This window comes from Pteropus alecto, unplaced genomic scaffold, assembly GCF_000325575.1.
Source record: "Pteropus alecto unplaced genomic scaffold, ASM32557v1 scaffold146, whole genome shotgun sequence".
NCBI classification, from domain to species: Eukaryota; Metazoa; Chordata; class Mammalia; order Chiroptera; family Pteropodidae; genus Pteropus; species Pteropus alecto.
In genome coordinates, this window is record NW_006442107.1 from 21,110,269 (window position 1) to 21,132,678 (window position 22,410).

The 22,410-nt window shown below is 38.0% G+C and overlaps 1 protein-coding gene and 1 pseudogene across 3 annotated transcripts in view; one reads left to right on the forward strand and one right to left on the reverse strand.

Annotated features, from left to right (window-relative positions):
- Positions 1 to 6,873: 6,873 nt before the first annotated feature.
- LOC112469477 lies at positions 6,874 to 6,974 on the forward strand (annotated as a pseudogene).
- An 873-nt stretch (positions 6,975 to 7,847) lies between these two features.
- The window catches only part of TAF4B (TATA-box binding protein associated factor 4b), a 113,469-nt gene continuing 98,906 nt past the window's right edge, over positions 7,848 to 22,410 (reverse strand). For all 3 annotated transcript variants that reach the window (XM_025038666.1, XM_006920014.3, XM_025038664.1), the window contains one exon: positions 7,848 to 9,649. In XM_025038666.1, coding sequence (XP_024894434.1) covers positions 9,482 to 9,649 — 168 coding nt within the window. In that variant the 3' untranslated portion in view covers positions 7,848 to 9,481. The remainder of the gene's footprint in view (positions 9,650 to 22,410) is intronic.

Below are 22,410 nucleotides of genomic sequence, written 5' to 3' on the forward strand. Positions count from 1 at the left end.
TGATCATGGAGCCAAAGGTCTTTGCTCTCAGAACAAAGTGATGAGAGGGGAAAACACCAAGCTTTTCTACTCAGTTTTCCAGTTTGAGGGACAATATCCGATCCTGTGGGGGAAATGGCTGGGATACACATGGCCATCAACCAGGGAAGAAGAGGCTGCAGCAGGAAAGGGGACATAGCCAGCTCCCCATGCCAGAACTGCACACTGGAAAAAACAGCTATGATGAGCCCACGGACCCATGCACAGATGCCTAGAAAGCTGGTGGGGGCAGGGGTGCGGGCCTTTTTTACAACAGAACACATTTGAAAATGCTTAACTATGGTTCACAGTTTAAATGACACAAGCCAACCTGATGGCTGTGGCTTCCAGGAGGTGACTTAAAAGGGTTCTGCATTTAGAGAAGCCACCTAAGCCCTCAGAGAGGAGCCCAAAGGACCATACCTGTGACTCAAAGGTGGCCTGTGCTGCCACCAACAGTCAGAAGAACCACTATGCCCTGCCCAGCCGGTTTGACTCCTGCTGACTTTCAGAATTTCCACTCCAGAGAAACTAAAAAAAGATGATAGAGTTCTTAATTATGGCTTTTGTAGGCACTTCCTCCCCCAGGCTCAAGCTACCTGGCAGGCAGCTAAGAAGCTTCCCAGGTGCTGAGTGCCTGGGGATGGGGAGGGGGCCCCTGCTGGTGCTGAGCCCCCCAGTGCTGCTGGGGCCCACCAGCCCTCCCTCCACCTTCAAACCGCTAACCAGATGTGGGTTTCCCCTGAAGCGAGACTGCAGTGAAGGGGCACTTCTTTCACTTGTCACAAGTCCAGTAGTGCCTTAGGGGGCCAACCCCACATGTAAGGCCATCTGTAGAGAACCCGAGCTATGTCTCCACCTTAACCCACCCTCATCAATCCCACCAAAGAGGAGGAGAGGGTGGGGTAGAGTGGAGGAGTCCCCAGAAAGAGGCCCAGGGTTCTACAGGGCAGGGGTTCAGTGAGGACTCTTTTAAATGCCGGCTCAGTGACCCGCCACCGGCCATCCTCTTGGTGATGCGGTCTGGCAGGCAGGCAGGGCCATCACGAGATGTCTTATCATTAGACCTGTCATACACGGAAGACCAAAGCCGATGGAGAGAGTTTGGCTGATGTGTATGTGAACAGTGGGCAACAGTGAAGACCTCTTGCACCTAAGTTTAAGTGGGCATTACCTCTCACGAGAGGCCTGTGCACATGCCATCAACATATAATTTAAAGGGCTCCAGCATCAGGGGAGTTTGGGTTACATGCCCTGTGCAACCACCAGAGGGGTCTGACAGGCAGTCTGGTTAACTCCTGTACTCCTTAGCTTGGCTTACAAAAGATGCTGTTCTGTACTTTGCACCTGACATGCTCCGGCGTTCAATAGTAAAGTAACAACTCTTCAAATAAGACAAGTCACGGCACCTTTGCCTTCTGCTTGGATAATCTTCTTCCTCAGCCTAGGTAACTCCTATTTATTCTTCAAGTGTTAGTGTAAAAGTTCCCAACTCCCCATCTCTTCCAGAGCAGGCCCTCCACTATCACAGCACTTAGCACACCCCATGCAGTTATTTGGTGCCAAGTTTGTCTCTTCTATGTGGTTCATCTCTGTGTACTCATCACTATGCTTGGGTACAATGGACGTGTGATAAAATAAAACAAGGTATTACTATCCTTAAGATATTTAATATTTATTCTCTTTCAAGAAGAAAAAGAAACTGGAAGAAAAAGCAGAAGTGAAACAAATAGAAGTTGATGCAAACAACAAAACGCCTCCCACAGCAGTTGGTTCATTTTTCACCCTTGTGACATTGTATTCCCATTGCCTATTTCCTTATGTCTCATCTACTACGCAGGGAGCTCCTAGAGGCAGGGCATATGTCTTCTTCATCGTGGAATCCCACTGTATGAGATGCAGTGCCTGGTACACAGTAGGCACCAAATATACATCTGTTGGATGCATGACTAAACCAGTGAAAAATGGTAGAGTGAATTGAAGTGTGTCCAACTGACAAACAAGAAACCTGTATACTTGGAAGGGCCAAGCTAAGACCTGCTGTTGGGGAACAGAGCTAAATATTTTACCAGGCAGCCCAAACAAATGCCCAGGCTCACAACCATAGGGAACGCCTGACTGGCTTGTTAGTTGATTCAGACCTGTAGCCCTGGGCTCTACTTTCTGCTTTGCCATCAACCATTTATGGACCTTATTTTCCTCACCTGTAAAATGATGTGTCTGTTCCAGTCTCTCTTAAATTCCTTTGAGTAATTCATGTGTTTAATTCCACCTCCTCAAAAGCTCTGTAAAGTGGATATTCTGTAGCTTAATGAACAATGACCATTATAAAACCTAAGAAAAATATTTAAAAATATACCCAATTTATGAATCGAATGGAAAATTCATCAAGGAAAACTCAAGATTGTAATGACCCATTTTTTCAGAATCATATTAATGTGACATATAGAGCTCATAAATATAGTAGACCTACAATGCTGTAATTACTATTATTGCTACTGCTACAATTACTTTTATTACCATGGTGTCTGTTTAGATTAAAAACTTGTGTGGGCCCAAAGCATTCTGATATGAATCAAAATGGAAATTTAAAATATAAAAGATGTGGGAGAATTTGCTTAGAAATGGGACAGACTTTAATAATCTCTCTTAAGAGAGTAAGACCAGACAGAGTGAACTGTCAAGTTCTGGCCCCTCTAACTGAAAGAATGATGTTTCCTTTGGCAGACAATCCTTCTAATTCTTCTCCAATCCTCTATTGCACTAACGCCTTTGAATGCAGTTAATGTACATAGCCAGCTAATTCATTCATTACTTTAATAAGTTCAGGCGTATTTTTAGATTTACCTGGCTCAGAAACTGACTCAGCATTGCCAGGTTACATAAGAAAATGTATTTTTATATTACCAGTGTTCCTAGAAAATTGTGCATAATTAAATGCAGTCTACTGCTGTGCCCTCAGGCAAACTACCTGATCTCTCTGGGCTTTAACTTCTCATTCTGCAATCTGATTATATGGCTAAGGTTCAGTACAGCTTTGAAATTCCTAAGCCTGGATCTGACCCACAGGGGTATGAAGTTCTAAGCAAAGCTAACATACAGAAAAGTCCAGATTTACTAAAAATCAGTGAGAGTGTTAACAGAGCAATGTTTCTCAAATTTATCACACACACAAATTCCCTGAACACCTGTTAAAATGCAGATTCTGAGCAGCTCGGTGCGGGTGGGAGCTGAGGTTTTGCATCTAACAAGTTCTTGGTGATGCCCATGCTATTGGTCCATGAACCACACTTCTGGTGGCAAGATATATCATGCTCGTCATGCTAAAGCCTCCCTCTAAACGACACTGCCAAGGGAGCTTCCTTGCACGTGATCTGTCTTGCTTTGTATCTATGAGATTGCCCTGCTGGTCACAGCTGTCTGCACTGAGAACCAGCACCTGACACCAGAGCAGCCATCTACAGGGTGGCCACCTATGAGATCCCAAAAGAAGAGCACTTAAAACACCCAACTACTTCCTCTTAGGAGGTTTGAATGTGACACACAAAGAATTGTGCCCAGATGCAAAAATGTGCAAGGAGGCACTAAATAGAGGACAAGAGCAGTAGCAGAAGACTTAGTAGGAGAAGCACAGAGTGGCTGTGGCAGTGTCACATCAGAAGCACTAGAGTTGAAAGAAAGGGATTCTGACATTGAAGGGACAAGATGACGGGGCTGCTAGAGTTTGTGCTGTATAATGAATGACTTTTTCATTTTCCCAGAAGCCTCAGGGGCGTTATATTCTGACTTTCCCTGGAAACTCTGATGAAACCCCATGAATGCAGACACTCTGAAGATTCCTCTGTATCTTAGACGATACAGAGGCGATTCCTCCCTTTGAGGCAATCCTTTACTTCCCCTGGGACTTGTAGCCATCTCCCCTGAGGCACTTTAAGTGTAATATAGTTTATGCCCATGCTTCTCACACAGACAGTAAGGTACTACCTCAGATCGACTTGCCAGAGCCAGATGACTAATTTCCCTAAAGAGCAATGGCAGAAGAGGGGAAGGCATGGTGTAGGAGTTTGCTCGGGCTACCGCATCAAAGTATCAAGAATAGGGGGCCTTAAACAACAGACATTTATTTTCTCATGATCCTGGAACCTTGAAGTCTGAGAGCAAAGTGTCAGCAAGGTTGGGTTTCTGAGGTCTTTCTTCCCAGGTTAGCATCACCGCCTCAGCTCCACCTCAGATCATCAGGCATTAGATTCTCATAGGAGTACCGGTCCCTGGTGCCAAAAAGGTTGGGGACCGCTGGTCTAACCCACTGTCATGTTCTTCTTTGAAATGGCTGCTAGGCTGGTTAACCATGTGCTAGGTAGTACATATAACAGAGCAAGTTCTCCAGGGCTGCTCATGAAAACTCTGTGTCCTCTGCAGTGGTACTCAGTCAGATACACTTACAGCTGGCTGTAGAATGGGATCACTGTTGATTAATAGATTGATGTTGGAGGGTAGCAACATGCTTCATGGTTTTATAGCTGGTCCTGTCTTGTTTAACACATTTATGAACATAGAAGGCATGCCTATGAAATTTGTGGGTGACACAGGCTGAGAAGGATAATGAACTGCATAGTTGATTTAGTCACTTGAATTCAAATGTCCTCAACAAGTGACAGAATCAAAACTTACATGATCATGACTGGCTAGAATAACAGACCAAAACCAACAAAGTGAAGCACAGCAGAGCATAGTAGTGTTTTCTCTTTAGGTTGCTAAAAGTAATTCATCAGTTAGAGAGGTGCTTCTCAAACTTTAATAACCACAGGAATCACCTGGGGATCTTGCTAAAATGCAGATTGTGACTCAATAGGTCTGGAGGAGAGCTTGAGATCCTCCGTTTCTAACAAGTTCCTAAGTGAAGAGGTGCTGCTGCTGGTCCACTGGCTACTCTCTGAATAGAGACTGAAAAAGCCCTGGGGTGATTAGTGAACCACAAGTTCACAGGACCACAACCTGACTTTCTGCAGCTCACAACATCAGTATGGAATTCTGACCTAAGGCAGTAAGCGGGCTCACTATCCTCGCTACTCTCCAGCCCCATCTGCTGGGTTGCATTTAGCACAGGGCAACAAGTTTTAATGTGGCCTTTAGCAAAGCAGAACACGACCAAGAGAACAACTACAATACTGAGAACTAGAGTCTACATTGTGAGAAATGAAAGAACTGAGACTCTTCGGCCTCCAGAGGGGAATACTAAGTGTTGGAAAGGAAATAGATAGCTATCCTTAGATATCACATGAGACAGAAATTAGTTCCAAAGCATTAACAAACAAAAACAAAGCACAACATAACAAATCCCCAGCTTAGTGTAAGGATCTAGAGAGCAGGCTCTGGGGTTGGAGAGACCTTGGTTGAAATCCCAACTCCACTACTTTCCCTCTGTGGCTTCCACTAAATTGCCAAATCTCTTAATACGCCAGCATCCCTATCAGTTAAAATAGAAATAACAATAGCAGTAGCTATCTGTACTAGTTAATTTAGCTGCTATAGTTGTATTATTCATTATAAAAGATATATATAGTTATTGTATATGCTATATATTATTAACTGCTATAGTAATATACCTTAGATGTTTATTTCTCACTTGTATCCAAAATGGGTGTTCTTGATTAGCATGCAGTTTTGTTTCAATCCACAACTCAGTCACCAAGGCTCCTTCTATCTAGTGGCTCCTCCATCTTCATCAGGAGCCTTCTGAGGTCTCCATGGAAAGAGAAGAATACAAGATCACACACAGCAAGTTGTCATGAGCCAGTTCTGAAATGTCACACATTTCTACCTACATGTCTTTGGCCAGACCTCAGGCACGCGGCCACATTTTATGCAGGTCCAACAGCATGCCCAGGAGGTAAGAGGCAGGACTGAGATGAGCAGCCAGGGCATTATTGCCTCGATATCATCTACAATAAGATAACTTAGATGTCAATCTGACATTCTATTTAAGAAGAATTGCCATTAAAATTGCTCCTATTATGGTTTATCAGCAAAGTCAAAAGTCTTAAGGTGAGTTTCTTGGGAGTATATTCTTCCCCCAAGTACTCACTGTACAAGGTCTACATAAATTCTAAACCTATACTGTTTTACATCTGTTCCTCTCACCTACCAGTTTGGGGAGCACTTTAGGTTTCTTGCTTGCACAGCACAGGTTTCTCAATAGTCCCCAAAATAAAAGTATGGCAAAAATGTTCTACTGAGGACCAATGTGTAACTGGTGGAACAACTTTAGGGTAAAAGCAAATGCACCAATACAATTGAAATGCGTATGAAACTTCTAAGAGGTGGTTAAAAAGTCAGAGAAAATGATACTGATATAGATGTAAGTTATGCCTACATGTAAAAAATAAAGTCATTTCAGTTCGGTGAGGCATATAAAACTATCTGGAAATAATGATAAAAATGACAAAATAGGAACTGGCTACCAGGTCATGTATAAACACGTGACATTTTATACTTTTATTTCCTGTAGAATCACTGAGTCTTGTTGAGGTCAAAGTTTTGTAAACACTTAATTTGTTCACTGTACAACTAGGAACAGAGAAAAAGTGCAACTTAACCAGCCTGAGATATTGGTTCCATATGGAATATGCCCTAATTTTGCTTGTGTTCTTTGCTTGCAACCATGACTTACCAAGTATAAATGGTCTTAGTTCTAAATAAAATTTTGCCAAAATTCTAACGAGGTTTTTAAGAAATGCAGGTTCTAAAAAATAGTCTTTACAAACATGTTAAACTTGGCTTTTTTTTTTAGAGAAGAATCTTAAATATGTTCAGGAGCTCATTTCAAAGGTCCATCATATTAAAAGTAAAATGGATGAGTCTTCAGCAGCACATATACTAAAATTGGAACGATACAGAGATTAGCATGGCCCCTGCACAAGGATGACACGCAAATTCATGAAGCGTTCCATATGTTTTAGCACTTTTGTTTAAGAGGCATGATATACTTTATAAGCAGTACATTTTATTTTGTCCTAAATGCTTATGATCTAAAAAATAAAAACTGTCTACATGTTAAAATAAATAAAGTAAAATGGATGAGTGAATTTTATATGTAAGATGTCTCAATAAAGTTGCTTAAAAAAACTAAATAGATGGGGAATTTCTGGTACTTTCCGCTTTTACTGTTCATCACCCAAGACAAATACGGAAGACAGAGGGTCACAGACTTCAATGTTTAAAGAGATGAAATAAGGGAAGGTAGATATATGCCCCATATCTAAACCGGACAGCCACTGGTTAGCTTCAGTGGATTGTTATACAAAAGTATATATAGTGATTACAAATCTACTTTTTCATAAGTGGAAATGTAAATTTTTGTGAAAACATTGGCCACCCTATGTAAGTCACAGAGAATGTACTTATAGATCAAATCTATGTATTTATAGATCAAGGCCACCATTTTGCAAACTGAGCTGAAGAATACCTTGGATACATGATATTTGTTCTTTTGTGCTTGAAGATATGCTTCAAGACACAAAGTTTTTAAAGGTATATTAAAACTAAACTTCGAAAAAGAATACCTTGGTAAAAAAACCTTGTAGGGCCAAAAAAAGCTTTTATAATGAATATGCTTTCTGAGTCAAATAGCATGCAAATTTGCAACTATTTCAAAGAAAGTGATATAGTACAACTTGGATCTGAAGTTAAGTTATGGAATCCAAAAGCTGACACTCTAAAGTAATTGGAGACAAGAAAGTTTCGCCACCCAGGAGATATGATCCACTGCCCAGCCTCCAGTTTCAGAGCTGACTACTAAAGATACTGATTTTCAAAGTCAATGACCAAAGTTATTCTTATAATAAAATAATTATTTTAATGAAATATTTGAAATAATTTTTAACATCCAGTCAATAAGATTATACACAAATATGAGCGTATGCTGCACTTTACAAAAAATAAAGCTAAGCGTTTAAATATACAAAAACAACTTTGGGTATAGATCTCTTTGTAAAGTACTCTTTCATCATATACATAATTTATAGCATTTTACATAATAACTTGCTGAAACAAAGAAAAGAGTGGCCAATTTAGAACTAGAGTACAGAATATGGCCGTAACAGTCCCAATGGGAAGAACAGGATGAAGAGTAACGTATTTGAGGTGTTTTTTTTCCTCTGAATTCTTTTTTCTAAGAAGCACTGCGTTCCCATTTTTTAAAAGCCTTCTTGAAGGACTTCTTCTTTCTGTATGTGATTGTAACTACAGCTATTATTTGTCATCAGCTACATGCCACACAGGTGGAATTTAAAAGATAACAGGATTTGCTTTGCAAACATCAGCTTCCTCCTCCTATGAATATATATAATATGCTTTTCGCAATATAGAGCCAAGATCTCCAAGAGTAAGATGCTGACATTATCTTCTGAGTGTAGAATTCAAAATGGAGTCCCTATTGTTAAAAAAAATTTTTTTAATCATCAATTAGGAATTTTTTAAATGCAACAAGATGCTTAAAACTTAGGGTAACTAAAAAGATTTTACAAAACTGTCCTTGCGTTTTAAAACAATACAAAAAAACAAAAATAACTTCATTTTGAAATACTGTAATTTGGAAATGTTTGATACATTTTCCTTTTTGGTAGCCTGTGATTTTTTTCTGTCAACAAAACATGTACAGTTGCTTTGGAGTTCCAATTCCACCACTGCCCCCCTTTGTCATATGCAGTGAATTTCCTGTTTTATGATTCCATTTTCCCCTAATCAGTTTAAACACAATGCCCCTCATTCCTTCTAATGCTTTCTACCTTTTACATTTTTCAATGAGGTATATCAGCAGCTTCAATTTTAAGGTTTCCCTGACCAGGATGTCCATTCATTTGGCATCAGACAGCGTATGGTGATATGAACCAGAGAATAGCAACCTCAGGCACGAACTATGCCCATTTGTCTCACTTTTGACAACACTGGTCCTCAGCTGACCAAAGTCACCACGAGGCCCTACTCTCTGGTTTGTCGCCATCAACTACAGAAGGTGACTGTCATAATTAGCTAAGCAACTTCTGATTACAGCCCGGAAAACCTAACACTTTGAGACAGGTTTACAGTGAGGCAGTATCTCTTCCTTTCTTTCTTCTACATCTCAATACAGGCCATATTAGAGAAAGACACCTCACCTGGCAAATGAGGCAGGTAGTAACAAACAGGGTCTTAACTTGCTGTGATTAAATGCACAGGTGGGCAGATGCCTACTTTTGTGTAAACTCTATTTCATAACCAATTTTCAGAAGACAAAAGTAAATTCTGGTCATTAAGAACCCCCTGGGACATATAAGTAAGACTTAATAAAAGTTTATAACTGTAAACAATGATCTTCCCTATTGATAATTATTTTCCAAAAACTGAAATGTCAGGACAGTGCAACAATGCTCTTTATATCTTCTTTGGCAGTAAACAGCAAGGATCTGGATGAACAGTGGAGTGGTCACTTCAGAAGGGCAAGATACAGAGCTCGAGAATACTTCATCTCTCTTTCCTGTTCCATACAGAATATCAAGTCCCTGAGGCAGATTCTCGTGATTCTTGGACGAAGCAATGGCTTGGTGGCTGTTAGGCTGGATGTCCCAGAAGCATAAAGGTTATCTTTTAAGCCCTAAACAGAATAAAGGCAGAAATCAGTTTAAAAATAGCAATCTTTCATAAAGGGAAATCTGTCAATTCAGCATGTAACCCTCTGGCTGCTGGGTTAGGTGCTGGAGATAATAATGACACAGGCTCAACCTTGTCCTCCAGGAGCCCACTCTCTTAGCGGTGGTGGTGCCCAACTGCCACCAGATGTAGATCATGACCTCATTCATTCTGTCTCACCTGAACCATAGGAATAGCCTCATAACTGATGCCTTTGCTCTCAGGCTCTACTTTACTCCATCCCTTGTTGTACATTGCAGGCTAGACTTTCCTCTTCAAAGGGCTTAGACAGAACTTTTGAGAATAGGGGATATGGTCATTATTTTGATTGTGGTGATGATTTCATAAAAAAAAACCTATCAGGTTGTACACTCTAAATGTGTGCAGTCTTTTGTATGTCAATTATAAACATAAAAGCCTTACATGGTTTAGATGCCCCCACTCCATGGTTCAAAAATCTTCAACAGCTCCCACTGTCCGGAGTAGCTATTTTGAGCACTTGTTAAGCACCTTCCACACATTAAATCTTCTTCAACACATAATTTTTTTTTTCATATAACATTGCAGAAAGTTATATGGGTGCTGTCCCATTTATCAAATGAGGAAACTGAGCTCAGATAGGTTAAGCAACCTATTTAAGATCACACAGCAAAATTAAACAGGGACTCAATATCTATTTTTATCTAAAGAGAACGTTCTTCTAGGGCCATGCCACCCTGAACAAGCCGTCTGATCTTGGAAGCTAAGCAGGGTCAGGCCTGGTTACTACTTGGATGGGAGACCACCTAGGAAGTCCAGGTGTTGTAGGTGTAAAAAATAAAAAATAAGGGATTGTAAGATGACAAGGTCCTTGCAATCTGTGAGGTCAACCAAGGGTTGCCTCGCCTAAAAGTAAGTAAGTAAGTAAATAAATAAATAAATAAATGGAGCGCTCTTAGTCATTGTGCTAACACTATCCATCAAATCAGGTACAAATGCATCACTGGCTTCCCTCCAGCCTTACTTCCCATTGCTCCTTTACAAAGCGTCTTAACTTCAGCCAACAGGCAAAGATCAGCAAAAGGCCATCCCAGACCAATCTACTCATCTTTAAAGAGCCATTTCAAATGGGTCTACTTGCCTTTACATATGCTACCACCACCACTCCATACCCACTAAATCATAAGCTTTCTAAGGACAGAGACCATCATTTCTATGACATCTAGGACTTAGTAGTCCAATGTAGATTATCGGCAATATTTTCTGAATTGAACATGCAGATTTAAAACAGAACCAGTGTCATTCAAAAAGGAATGAAACTCAATATGTCTGGATTGACAATTTTCTAAATATCGGTATGTCTACCTGCCACTATTTATATTAATTTTTCAATTATAGTTGGCATACAATAATATATTAGTTTCAGGTATACAACACTGATTAGACATTTACATAACTTATAAAGTGATCACCTCAATAAGTCTAATACCCACCTGACACTATACATAGTTATTATATTATTGACTATATTCCTTATGCTATATTTTACATCCCCATGACTATTTTGTAACTGCCAATTTGTACTTTTTAATCCCTTCCTCTTTTTTACACACTCCCAATCCCCCTCCCATCTGGCAATCTCAAAATGTTCTCCGTATCTATGAGTTTGTTTCTGTTTTGCTTGTTTTGTTCTTTAGATTCCACATGAAGTGAAATCATATAGCATTTGTCTTTCTCTGGGTGATTTACTCCACCTGGCACAATACCCTCTAGGTCCATCCCTGGTGTTGTAGATGGCAAGATTTCATTCTTTTTTATGGTAATATTCCATTGTATATACATACCACTTCTACTTCTTTTTTTTTTTTTTTTAATTAGAAAAGGGGTAACACTCCACAGAGTGTGGTCTCCTCTCAGAGACAGAGAGTGAGAGGGCCCAAGAGAGGCTTGGAAAGATAGTGAGCTAGGGAGGAGTGCTGTACCACCTCTTCTTTATCCATTCATCTACTGATGAACACCCAGGCTGCCTTCAATCAACATATGGATATACATGTCCCTTCAAAGTAGTGTTTTGGGTTTATTCAGATAAATATCCAGAAGTGGGATTACTGGATCTTTCTTTGTCTCTTGTTATAGCCTTTGTTTTAAAGTCTATTTTGTCTGGTATAACTATTGCTAGCCCAGATTTTTTTTTTTCATTTCCATTTTCATAAAATATTTTTTGCCATCCTTTTACTTTCAGTCTGTTTATACATGCCACTATTTTAAAAAAAGATTGGAAGAAATAAAAAAAAATACAGAATTCTTAGACAAAGAATAATTTTATAAAAATAAAATCCTTTATTCTATCATTTTTTACCATGCTTTGTTTCAAAAACATCTTGATAGGGCTGACAATCCTTCTTCCTCTATCCAAAAGACTTATATAAGAAAAGATATTTATCTAATATAGAAAACAAACCTTCTGGTTCTATTACTGGCCTTTTATAACCACTGAATTATAATTATTCTCTCTATATTTTTGTTTTTGTTTTGTTTGTTTTGATGGAGGGGAGAGGAGTCCTTTTCATGGTCTATGAAACACTATGGTCAAAAAAGGTCAACTTAATACAGTCATGTTCACAGAATGGGGTAGGGGGCGGGTACTTCATCTGATGGTCAAATAAAATTTCCTTAAAAGATACTATTCAGTGTTTGGGGTGGGGGAGGGGGGTATGATATCACAACCACATTTGTATACTCATTAGCTTAAATTTGTTCAAAAGTAGCCATAAAACAAATTTTGGGAAATCCACATTTTTAAAAAGGACAAAACAATTACTATTGGCTACTTAATTGCCTGGCTGCTTATCATGAAGTTCAACCACAGTACAGAGCCAGTGTCTCATCATTTCTGCAGGGTTCTTGATAATGAATGTAATTTGGACAAATACAAGTGTCAGCCTCTATAACTTCAGCTAAGTGTGGCAGTTAAACACTAACATATCACTCTTCTCTGCTAACATTACCACTTAGAGGTGAAGTAATCCAGATGTAATCTTAACTATTGTGAATCATCACCATCAGAATATTTTCATATGATTTTTGCAAAATGGGCCCAACACTTCAGCTATGGACACTCGATAAAAAAGTACATGTTAGAAAGTTAACACTGTGTCATGGGCAGTAGGTGAGTGGCAATTTTGTTGTATATTGGAGTTAAATGTAGAGGCACTTTCCTTAGCCAAAACTTAAGATATATTATGCTAAAGCTGAATCTATATTTTTACAAATGTTTCCTACCAAGAGTTTGCCTAAAATCTGTTCTTTAGTGTTTTATATGAATTTTGAAATTAAATAGATGGATACACTATGTCTTGGCAAGTCCACTTCTATGTAAATACCCAGAAATATGTCATATGTTCATCCAAAGACATGCATGAGAATGTTTAGCACTACTATTCATAACAGCCCTAAACTAGAAACAATCCAATTGCCCATTAAGAGTAGAACTATAGAATATTCATACAAATGGAATACTACACAGGAATAATAAACTGAGTAACATGGATGAATATCATGATAACATTAAATGAGTGAATAACAGATACAAAGGAATACATACAATTTGGTTCTATTTCTATAAAGCTCAAAAACAGGCAAAGCTACAGAAGTCAGGATAATGATTCCCCTTGAGGGAGAAGACCAGTGAAGACCAGAAAGGGAAAGGAAAATTTTTCTGGTGACTTTCTCTTTCTTGATTGGACTACTGCATTGGAGTGTTTTGTGCTGTGAAAATGCAGTTGAATTGATGATTTGTATACTTTTATGCATCAATGTTATATTTTTAACAACTACCAAAAAAACTACAGAAAAACCTCTTAGCTAGGTAAGAAATAAAAAAAGGATCAAAGAGGAAAAAAGGAGAAAGAAAACAAGGCAAAGTTGTTAAACACAAAAAATTTAAAGAGACCTAATGATCTGAGTAAGGAACAAAGGGGTCACAGTTCACATTTGTCATGTGACAAGCCTAAAGGATCCAGGGGACAGAGCCATATTACAGCTGCCAGCACAGGGTTGAAAAGAAGGTCATTCCAACAGGATGCAGCAGAAGGCCCAAGGCAATGTTATAAATGAAACCAACCCCAAGGGACATTCGGTAACCCAATAGAAATGTCTTTCATAATTCACAACTTTATGAAAGTGATAGTATTCTCTTCCCCAAATAACGACCTAGAAAGTCAATCTTTCTTGAACCTGGATACACGTATACAGCATTTTTATTCTTGCACTTATGATTGAGAAAATCCACAGTCTGACTTGTCAGTTCCACGATGATGTGGCAGAATGGTAAGCTACTCCTCAACTGACCATGGTAAAGAGGGTGTAATGTGCAGATAACTTAAAGCCATAAAAATTCAAAACTTGCCTTTCACCATCAGTTTTAATTTTCTTCCACCCCACCAAGTCCTTTCCCCAAAGCTACTTAGGACTGATTTCTGGTCACGCTACATTGTCAATGCCAAAGAACACTAATGTATTTAAGAGACCAGAATATGTAAAAAGAAAAAAAAAAAAAAAAAAAAAAGACTTATGTGACAATGTACTATTTATTTCTGAAATAGAGGGTTTTCCCAATTGACTTTCCACATGAGGGTATTCCTTCATTTGGACTCTTCACCTGAATGAAAAAAAAAGGTAAAATGGAAGAGGAAGTTCAATGTAAAGGAAAGAAATAATTCACTTATCCAGTGCACAACGGATGTTCTTGGAAGTGTAATCAAACCTAAATGTTAACATATTCTAACACTGTGAGGCCAATTAGGTTAGCTTTCATTAATTTGTTCAATTATATATCACTAAACAAAGTTTTTTATTTTTATAATAAAACTTTTGAGGTACTCTTCTGCTCTAATAAAAGAAAAATAACACTATTGGCTACCAATTAAAAAAAAAAAAAAACCACCATTTTAAGAATAACACTAAAAATAACCAGAGTGGGTGCTGTGAAGTAAAACCTTTAGAAGCTTCTCTACTTATTTTTCCCACATTTCCTTAAACTATATTACTGCTATACTGAGAGACAGAAATAACATCTTTATGAGCCCAGGGGCTTCATGAATCCTACTGAGGTTCTCAGTGACTTCATATGGGCCTCTGTTTCCAGAAGCCGGCATCCAAGGCAACTTAGGTTCATGCTAGTCCAAGTGTTGGTTCAATTCAAAAGTTTTCTGGGTTACTGGGCACCTACTATGGGCAAGGAACTGCTCCGGGCAGCATAAGATACACAGGAGCACTGAATGGTGGTAACGCCAGATGTCTTCTCCATAAGCAACCTCTGACACTTACTTTCTTTGTGCCCCAGTCTCCTAATCTGCAAAATATGGATAGTAACAGAACTTGTATCATAGAGTGGCTTGAAAATTAAATGAGAACAATGCCTGGCATACAGTATACGCTCTATAAATGTTGACCCTTACTATAATAAATGGATTGATTAGTCAATTGGGAGACACTAAAGGTTTATAAACAGGAAATAGTGTAATCCTAGTTCCGGGCCTTTCCTTCCATCCCCTAGTTAAAACTAAACTTTCCTGTCTATGGCCTATTTTCTTAAGTCCTTTTTAACTTAAATAATTTGTCTGCCACATTTACCTTGTATCTCCCAGTGAAATTTTTGAATTTAGTGGAGCTCTGAATGCCTAAAGCTAAAACGTAGACTGATGGGCATTTCAGACATGTGGTAGGCAAATGAAGGATCTATCCTGGGACAGGAAGTTTCCCTAGGCTCCTCCGATCAAATAGTGGAGGAACTTGCTGCTTTCTAGAATCATCCACACTCATCAATACTGTCTCTAGAAGCTAATATCACCTTTTTCCATTCTATTCTCTGAATCATAAGACTAAGAAAACAAAAATGTGTCCCTGAATCTTAACAGTTAACTAGGAAAAAAATGGGACATTTTTATTAGAGAGAAAGAAAGATTCATTACATTTCTCAGATTCCCTACCTGATTTTACCCTAACCCCATGTTACCTTGGCAGCTATTAAGGGATAATTCAAGTCTTAGATTTTGAGGAAACAAGAACTATACGTGAAAATAGAGGGTGAAATGAAGATCTGGCTTCAGAACAAAAATCAAATGTCTTGTAAGTCTTGGAAGCAAGGAAAACTAAAAGTACCCTGGATGCCTGGCCTCGTGTAACAAGAAAACTAAAAATCTATATTTGAAAGGCCTGAGCTTTTAGGCCTTCAGGATGGCACAGAGCAGAAAATACTGAGCTTCAAGACTGACTGCCCTCTACTGGTCAACAAGCAGAACTTCTGAAGCAAACGATCTCAGCGTTTCTGACTTTCATTTTATTCCTTGAGTTATTTCATAAAACTGACAACCCTGCATGTTAACTTCCACTGCCCTAGAATTTAGTCATTTCTAAGTCTGTGTTTCAACAGTCTTTTATAAAATTAATATGTCAAAACAGACTGATGTGACTGATGAAATCATGGGCTTTAAGATCTAACTAGCTGTGTAATTATGGGAGCAATAAACATTAATACTGGTTGTCCTATGTCAATGACCACCCCCCATCTTTATCTCCAAGAAATGCTTTCTTAAATTCAAGTCCTCATTGTTCAATTTCCTAATGAAGTATCCAACTGAATGTATCCTAAATTCAATAAGTTTCAAATCATATTCCTCCCTTTTCCTCTCTTCTTTCCTATTTAAAGAAATGGTAATACTACTCAACCTCCAATGCCCAAGTCAGAAAATCAGGTGTCATCCTTAACTCTTTCTTCCTCTACATTCCATTTATCACTTCTAATCAGTTCCACCTCCTTAACAATTTCCAAATTATCTACATCTTTTTACATTTTTACTACTATTATCTTCTGCCTAGATTACTTCGACAACCTTCTAAGAAACCTCTTTATTACCAGTATTAATATTGCTTACACTGCAGTGAGAATGATCTTTATAAAATAAGTAATCTAATAATACTGTTTTCCTGTTTAAAATATTCTAGCGGCTAAAAATCTCCCACAGGCCCAAATCCAAGTATCCAAGCATGACATATACAGTCATCTATGAGCATACCAAAGCTTCTCCCTACCGTCCCATTTCTCATTCCTTTCTTTCTGGCTCAAACTATTGATCATTCCACCAAACATGTTTCTTCTTTGCTCCAGACAGTAATTCTCTTCCCCTGGAATTCCTCCAATCTCTCTATTCTATCCTTGTATCACATCATTCAAGTTAAGACTCAACTCAGGTAGGTATTATGCTTCCGCAATCAATGCTACGAACACAAGTCTTCCCCAACTCCTGCATACTTTAGTATTACTCTGTATATTATTTTACCAACACATGCATTCAGTGCAATGCAATTACCTCTAACCTTCTCTATAGAAGGGAAGGTTTTTGTACCTCTTAATATAGTTCGACACTTAGTTGGTATTCAATCAACGTTTGTAGTATGATCATGTATCTAGTGTCACCCAATAATATCACTTATATGAATGAACAATGAAAATGAGCCATATTATGGGCTTTGGACTTTTAAAATTGAGATCTTGCTGTCATTCTTAGCTTCAAGCCAAATAAATCTGGAAGAAAAATATAAAGGTAAAGCCTTTTAATGGCTTGTTACCAGGCATTACTCAGCCCCTGAACAACTTAACTCATCCCTGTGAAGCTGCCACCACACATTATATTAGAAGCTAAAACATGTCCAATAAAGGAGATGGAGAAATTATAGTATGCCGATGAAATGTGTAGAACATTTAATGGATAAGGTGTACACATTACATCATTAAGTTAAAAAAGTAAGTTAACAAAAAATACTACTATGCTATAAATTTTGTAAAAATGTAACAGGATGTGGGAACAACTTTAATTTCTTTTTCTAAGTTTCCTACAATAAATATTTATTTTGATGAAAATAAAAAACTAGCCAATGCCAAAAATCCCTGCAACTCAGACTATTCTGATTAGTGACTTGGCTTTGCTGACCATTATAGTAACCACACTCATTTTATCTTTAGCACCTGCCTCAGCCACCTGAGATTCCTACTGAATTTAGGATCCTGGTTTGATGGCAACAATTCTCATCATTACTGGCTGAAAGAGAATAGCCAATGGAGCTCTTCAAGTATGCTGAGGTTCCCCTCATGAAGTTCCCCTTGAGAAAAGGAATGGCCTCTGGATCCACCCAAGGGACATGCGTGATCAAATTTTTGTTTTGTTTTTATGAAAAATCCACTCTAGCATTCTGATCTAAGCCTTTGGATAAATTCCCCTAGAGTATACAAATAAAGTTCTAACATCTATCTCAACTTCACTTAATTTAGGCTACCTTTTAATGTAGTTTTCATCAACCAGCCAAGCAAACTGTTAGAGCCACTCCTAGCCCTCTGACCTAATATCCTCGATCTGTTGATATTAGTGAGCCTGTATCAATGAATTCAGCCTGATTCAACTTTATATTCCTTCTACTCTGATCTCACACCCTTAGGATCCATTCCCACACCATTTTCCAGGTAACTGCAGGCAAAATTATGAAGTTTTTTAAAGTGTATATTATACCTCTTCATGGGTAGTAACACTTAGTAGCTCACCCTCTGGGGGCTGCTGGAACTTGAGTCAGGTTATAGGTATAGAAACAATGAGAGGTCGTGAGGATAGGTCCTGAGAAAGATCAGTAGTATCTTCCAAGGCAACTATTTAAGGGAAGCCATTACGGATACTTCCAGAGATTAAGCTCCCTCAGACAGGGGTAGAAGGACTGGCGAAGGCGGCTAGGAAAAATTGAGAAGTTCAAGGTACCCAGCTTCATTGGAAGTTGCCCATATTCCCATCCCAATTTTTAGTTTTCCATTCTTTCCCAAAGTCAGTAACTTTAATAACAGATACTCTACAAAACTGTAAATTTAATTTGCATTATAATTTGGACCTGTTGGATAGGACACTTTCTGTTGGGGTTTGAGAAATACCTGCTTTTGGGCTACAAGAGATAAGGGTTTCTTTTAAAGCAGTCAGAGGCTTTCACATCCTTATGTGATTCTGAGTTCAGAATCTAAAGCCTCTTCCTTCCCTAAGTTTCTCTGTGTACACTGAAGGGACTGACTGTCAAATTATTTTTATTTTCACTCAAATGTTCTGTGGTAGCAAATATTCATTTTCCCAAAGCCTTACCTTCTATGGGCACTTGATGACTGGTGACTACAGGTGATAAAGTAACCATTCTGCCACTGCATGTCATGGATCACCAGTGTCCCCTTTACTACTAGAAACAAGGTCATTAATGCCTTTAAATCTAATTAGACCAGAGAACCAACTGTGGAAAACCCAGAAATGATTCAGGAACCCAACATTTAAGGTGCTGCTTCTCTGCAGCTATTATGGTACAATCTTCTGTTTCCGTCAGCATTTGATCAGAGAACACTAGGAATGATACAGGATATAGTATTATTTCAGAGATTTGGCATCATGTAATTGTGAACCTGGTCAAACTGTTTATGTTCAGCTGCTGACTCTGTGTCTGGTGCTGGGTCTGGCCCAGGGTTAGCTGAAGCCAAAAGAGAGGATCTGGGGGGAGCTGAGAAGCCCCGCCAATCCCATGAAAACAACATTTCTAAGTTGCAATAGCTCCCAATGCTTCCACACCGACCTTCTAAGAATATGGCTGTAGCTTCACTTCTTCCTTTCAAAATCAAAATGCCTCATGGCCCATGCTAACCAGGAACAATGCAAGAAAAGGAATTCTGGGAAACAAATCTCCAGTTTATAGCTAATTGGACACAGTACAAATCTACCATACCATTTTTGTTCTTTTTTTTTTCAAAATCCTTTCTTGGATCTGTTCTGAGTTTTAACCTCTAATCCTTCTATACTTGCTTATTTCTGCTATCATATTTTCAATTTCCCAGGAGTCATTCATTTTTTTCCAGTCATTTTTAAAACACCTTTTTATTCTTATTTCATGGTTATATTTTTTTTCCTTTTCAGTTTCTGATTCATATTTTTTTTCTTCCATATTATCCTTTTTATCTTTTATGTAAGAGGCTTTCCTCAAATATCCTGGATACCTTACCAATGTGTTCATATGTAAAAGGCACTTAATTATTAATATTTGAGGCCTCCTCTCTTGGTTATTATTATTATTATTTTTTTCAGAAAGAATACCTCTAGTCTCTAATCTAAATCAATTTCAACTCAAATATTACTGAATACTTTTAGTGCTGTTTTCTCTATTCTTGTATATTTATGGAATTTGGAAAGAAAAAGTAAACTCATAATGTGCAATTCAATGAATTTCACAGGAAGTCCCTGAAGATAGCTGACAGAGTCAAACTTTAAATCTCTGGAAAATTTAAAATATCTAACTAACATTTAGATTTATATTTAAGTCATTAATGAAAAAGGCAGATTTATTTATGGAAGTGTGAACAAAATAAGATGTAAAAAAATATATCTCAAAATATAAGCAGCTTCTTTATCTAAAGCAATAACACACTCTAAATCCTAATGAATCTACATATTTACAGAAAGTGTTAGATGACAATAAATCTGTTTAACTCTGTAATAAGCCAGCTGTAATAGATAACAACGCACACTTCAAAAATTATGGTTTCCCTGTAGCCTTGCAAAAGAGAACAGAGGTAAAGAATGGTGCTGTCTGTGCCCCTCAAGGACGTGAAGATTAAAGCTGTGCCCTTTCATGTCAATAGCCTTTTAGTTAAATTGCTTATGCACTTTTAGGAATGAACGATCACCCACAATAGCAATCAGAAAGAGACAAATATATTTAAGAAATTCTGCTTGTCCCCTAACAGATTTTAAGCTGTTGAGTTCCCCCAAATCATTTTAGGCTTAGTATTTCAATTATAACCTACTCATATCCTCGAATGATGAAAACAAAATGACATCTATGTAAAATCATTCTAATACCCATAAGAATTGAATTCAACCAAGTTGACTTGGTTCTCTATTGCAAAATACACACATTTCTAAGTTATGGAAAATCGTCCATTAACAATTTGAATACTTAAAGTTTTAAAAATCCAAGAATTTCCTTCATAGGGTATTTTAGATTCCACGCCATGTTTCTATACAGAAAACAGAACCTGAACCCTTGAAGAGGGCACGTAAGAATAGTAGAGATACAATAAATGTAAAATTGTAATGACTGGAACATTTAAAAATAATTGATTGTATTTGTTGCTAACAAGGGAATGGGGACACATGCATTCACACTGCGGTGGCACAAAGTTTTTGGCAAATGTTATCGAAATATCTATTAAGGTTTAAGAAGTGCATATCCTTTGACCCAGAAATTCCACATATAGAAATCAATCTGCAAAATAAATGAGTACATGAAGATATAGGAGATTCACTATTTATAGTAAACAAATGAAAATATTCTAAATGTCAGTGGATCAGTGAATTATGGCACAAAAGTATGTACAAATATGGGAAAATGTCCAAGACACATTGCTCCACAAGTTGTAGACTAGTACTTTTACTATTGTAGTGGTAAACATCAAATTCTCTGGATATGCATCTGGGCTCCTCCATCTACTAATTGTGGAACTCTAAAAAACTAATACTCACTGTACCTTAATTTTTCATCTAGGGAAAATAATCGTATGATCTTAGAGAGAAGTTAGCAGGACTAAAGAAGATCATACATTCTAAGTGCATGATAAAGGGAAACATTACATATGCATTTTAAAAGTATATAAATACATATACACATATATACAATTATATTAGGTTGGACTGTATGAATCTTTCAATTCTCAACAGCTTTTCACCTAAAAAATGGTAAGGTCACGGTAATTTTCAGAAAGGATACCCAAGACACTTAAGAGCTATTTCTAATACTCCTCTATGCCAATTTAGACATTTTCAACGTGACTAGTTACACTCCTCCCTCTTAAATAAGAAGCTATCTACTCTAGTCTCCTTGCTTTAAGTAGTACTACCTTTAAAGCATGGCAAACATAGGAGACCTCTTCCTCCCCTCTGCAAAACTAATAATCATCTGTTGAATGAGCAATCCACCTTCTCACTTTTTTTCTAGTGAGAATCTTTTCCATTTTCATAGAAACTCAAAGACTTAAGAATGCTGGCACTGGAAAGGATCTTAAGAGATTACAAACCTAGGTAAATTCATGATAGTTTAAACATTGTCAGTAAGTTATCCCTGAAATCTAACCTAAATATTATATTCCAAAGAGCTCTGGTTTTAACAATTCTATATAACTATCCTTATATAAAGGTGGGTAGAAATAGTGAAGAGAAGTCAAGAAATAAAAACAAAATAATATTTTCTGCCAGGCACAAAGAAATGTGTGGTATACTTTAGAAGCCCTACCCTGCTCTCCATGCTGAAATTATTCTTGAAAAGGCAATAATGGAGAAAATAATTAAGTCCAGAAATTCCTAACATCATCTTCTCTGAAGAAGACAAAGCAAGAGACTCCATCTCTGTCTCATGACTTTTCCCCTTACCTGGTACAGACACACACATCAGAGTATCATCCATTCTTGGACAAAACACTCCCTTAGGACAATTACTGCCCTTTGCAAGATATACCATCTTCCTCCAGACTTCATTTTTTGGCTGTGAGCAGGAAGCTGTTGCTGAGTGCTTTCTGTGCTTGTTTTAAAAGATAGGTGCATCATTACCTAGCACTTAACTAGCTGACTTTCACTTCACAGAAGGGGCACACCATCAAAGCACAGAAATAAATGGGAGGGAAAG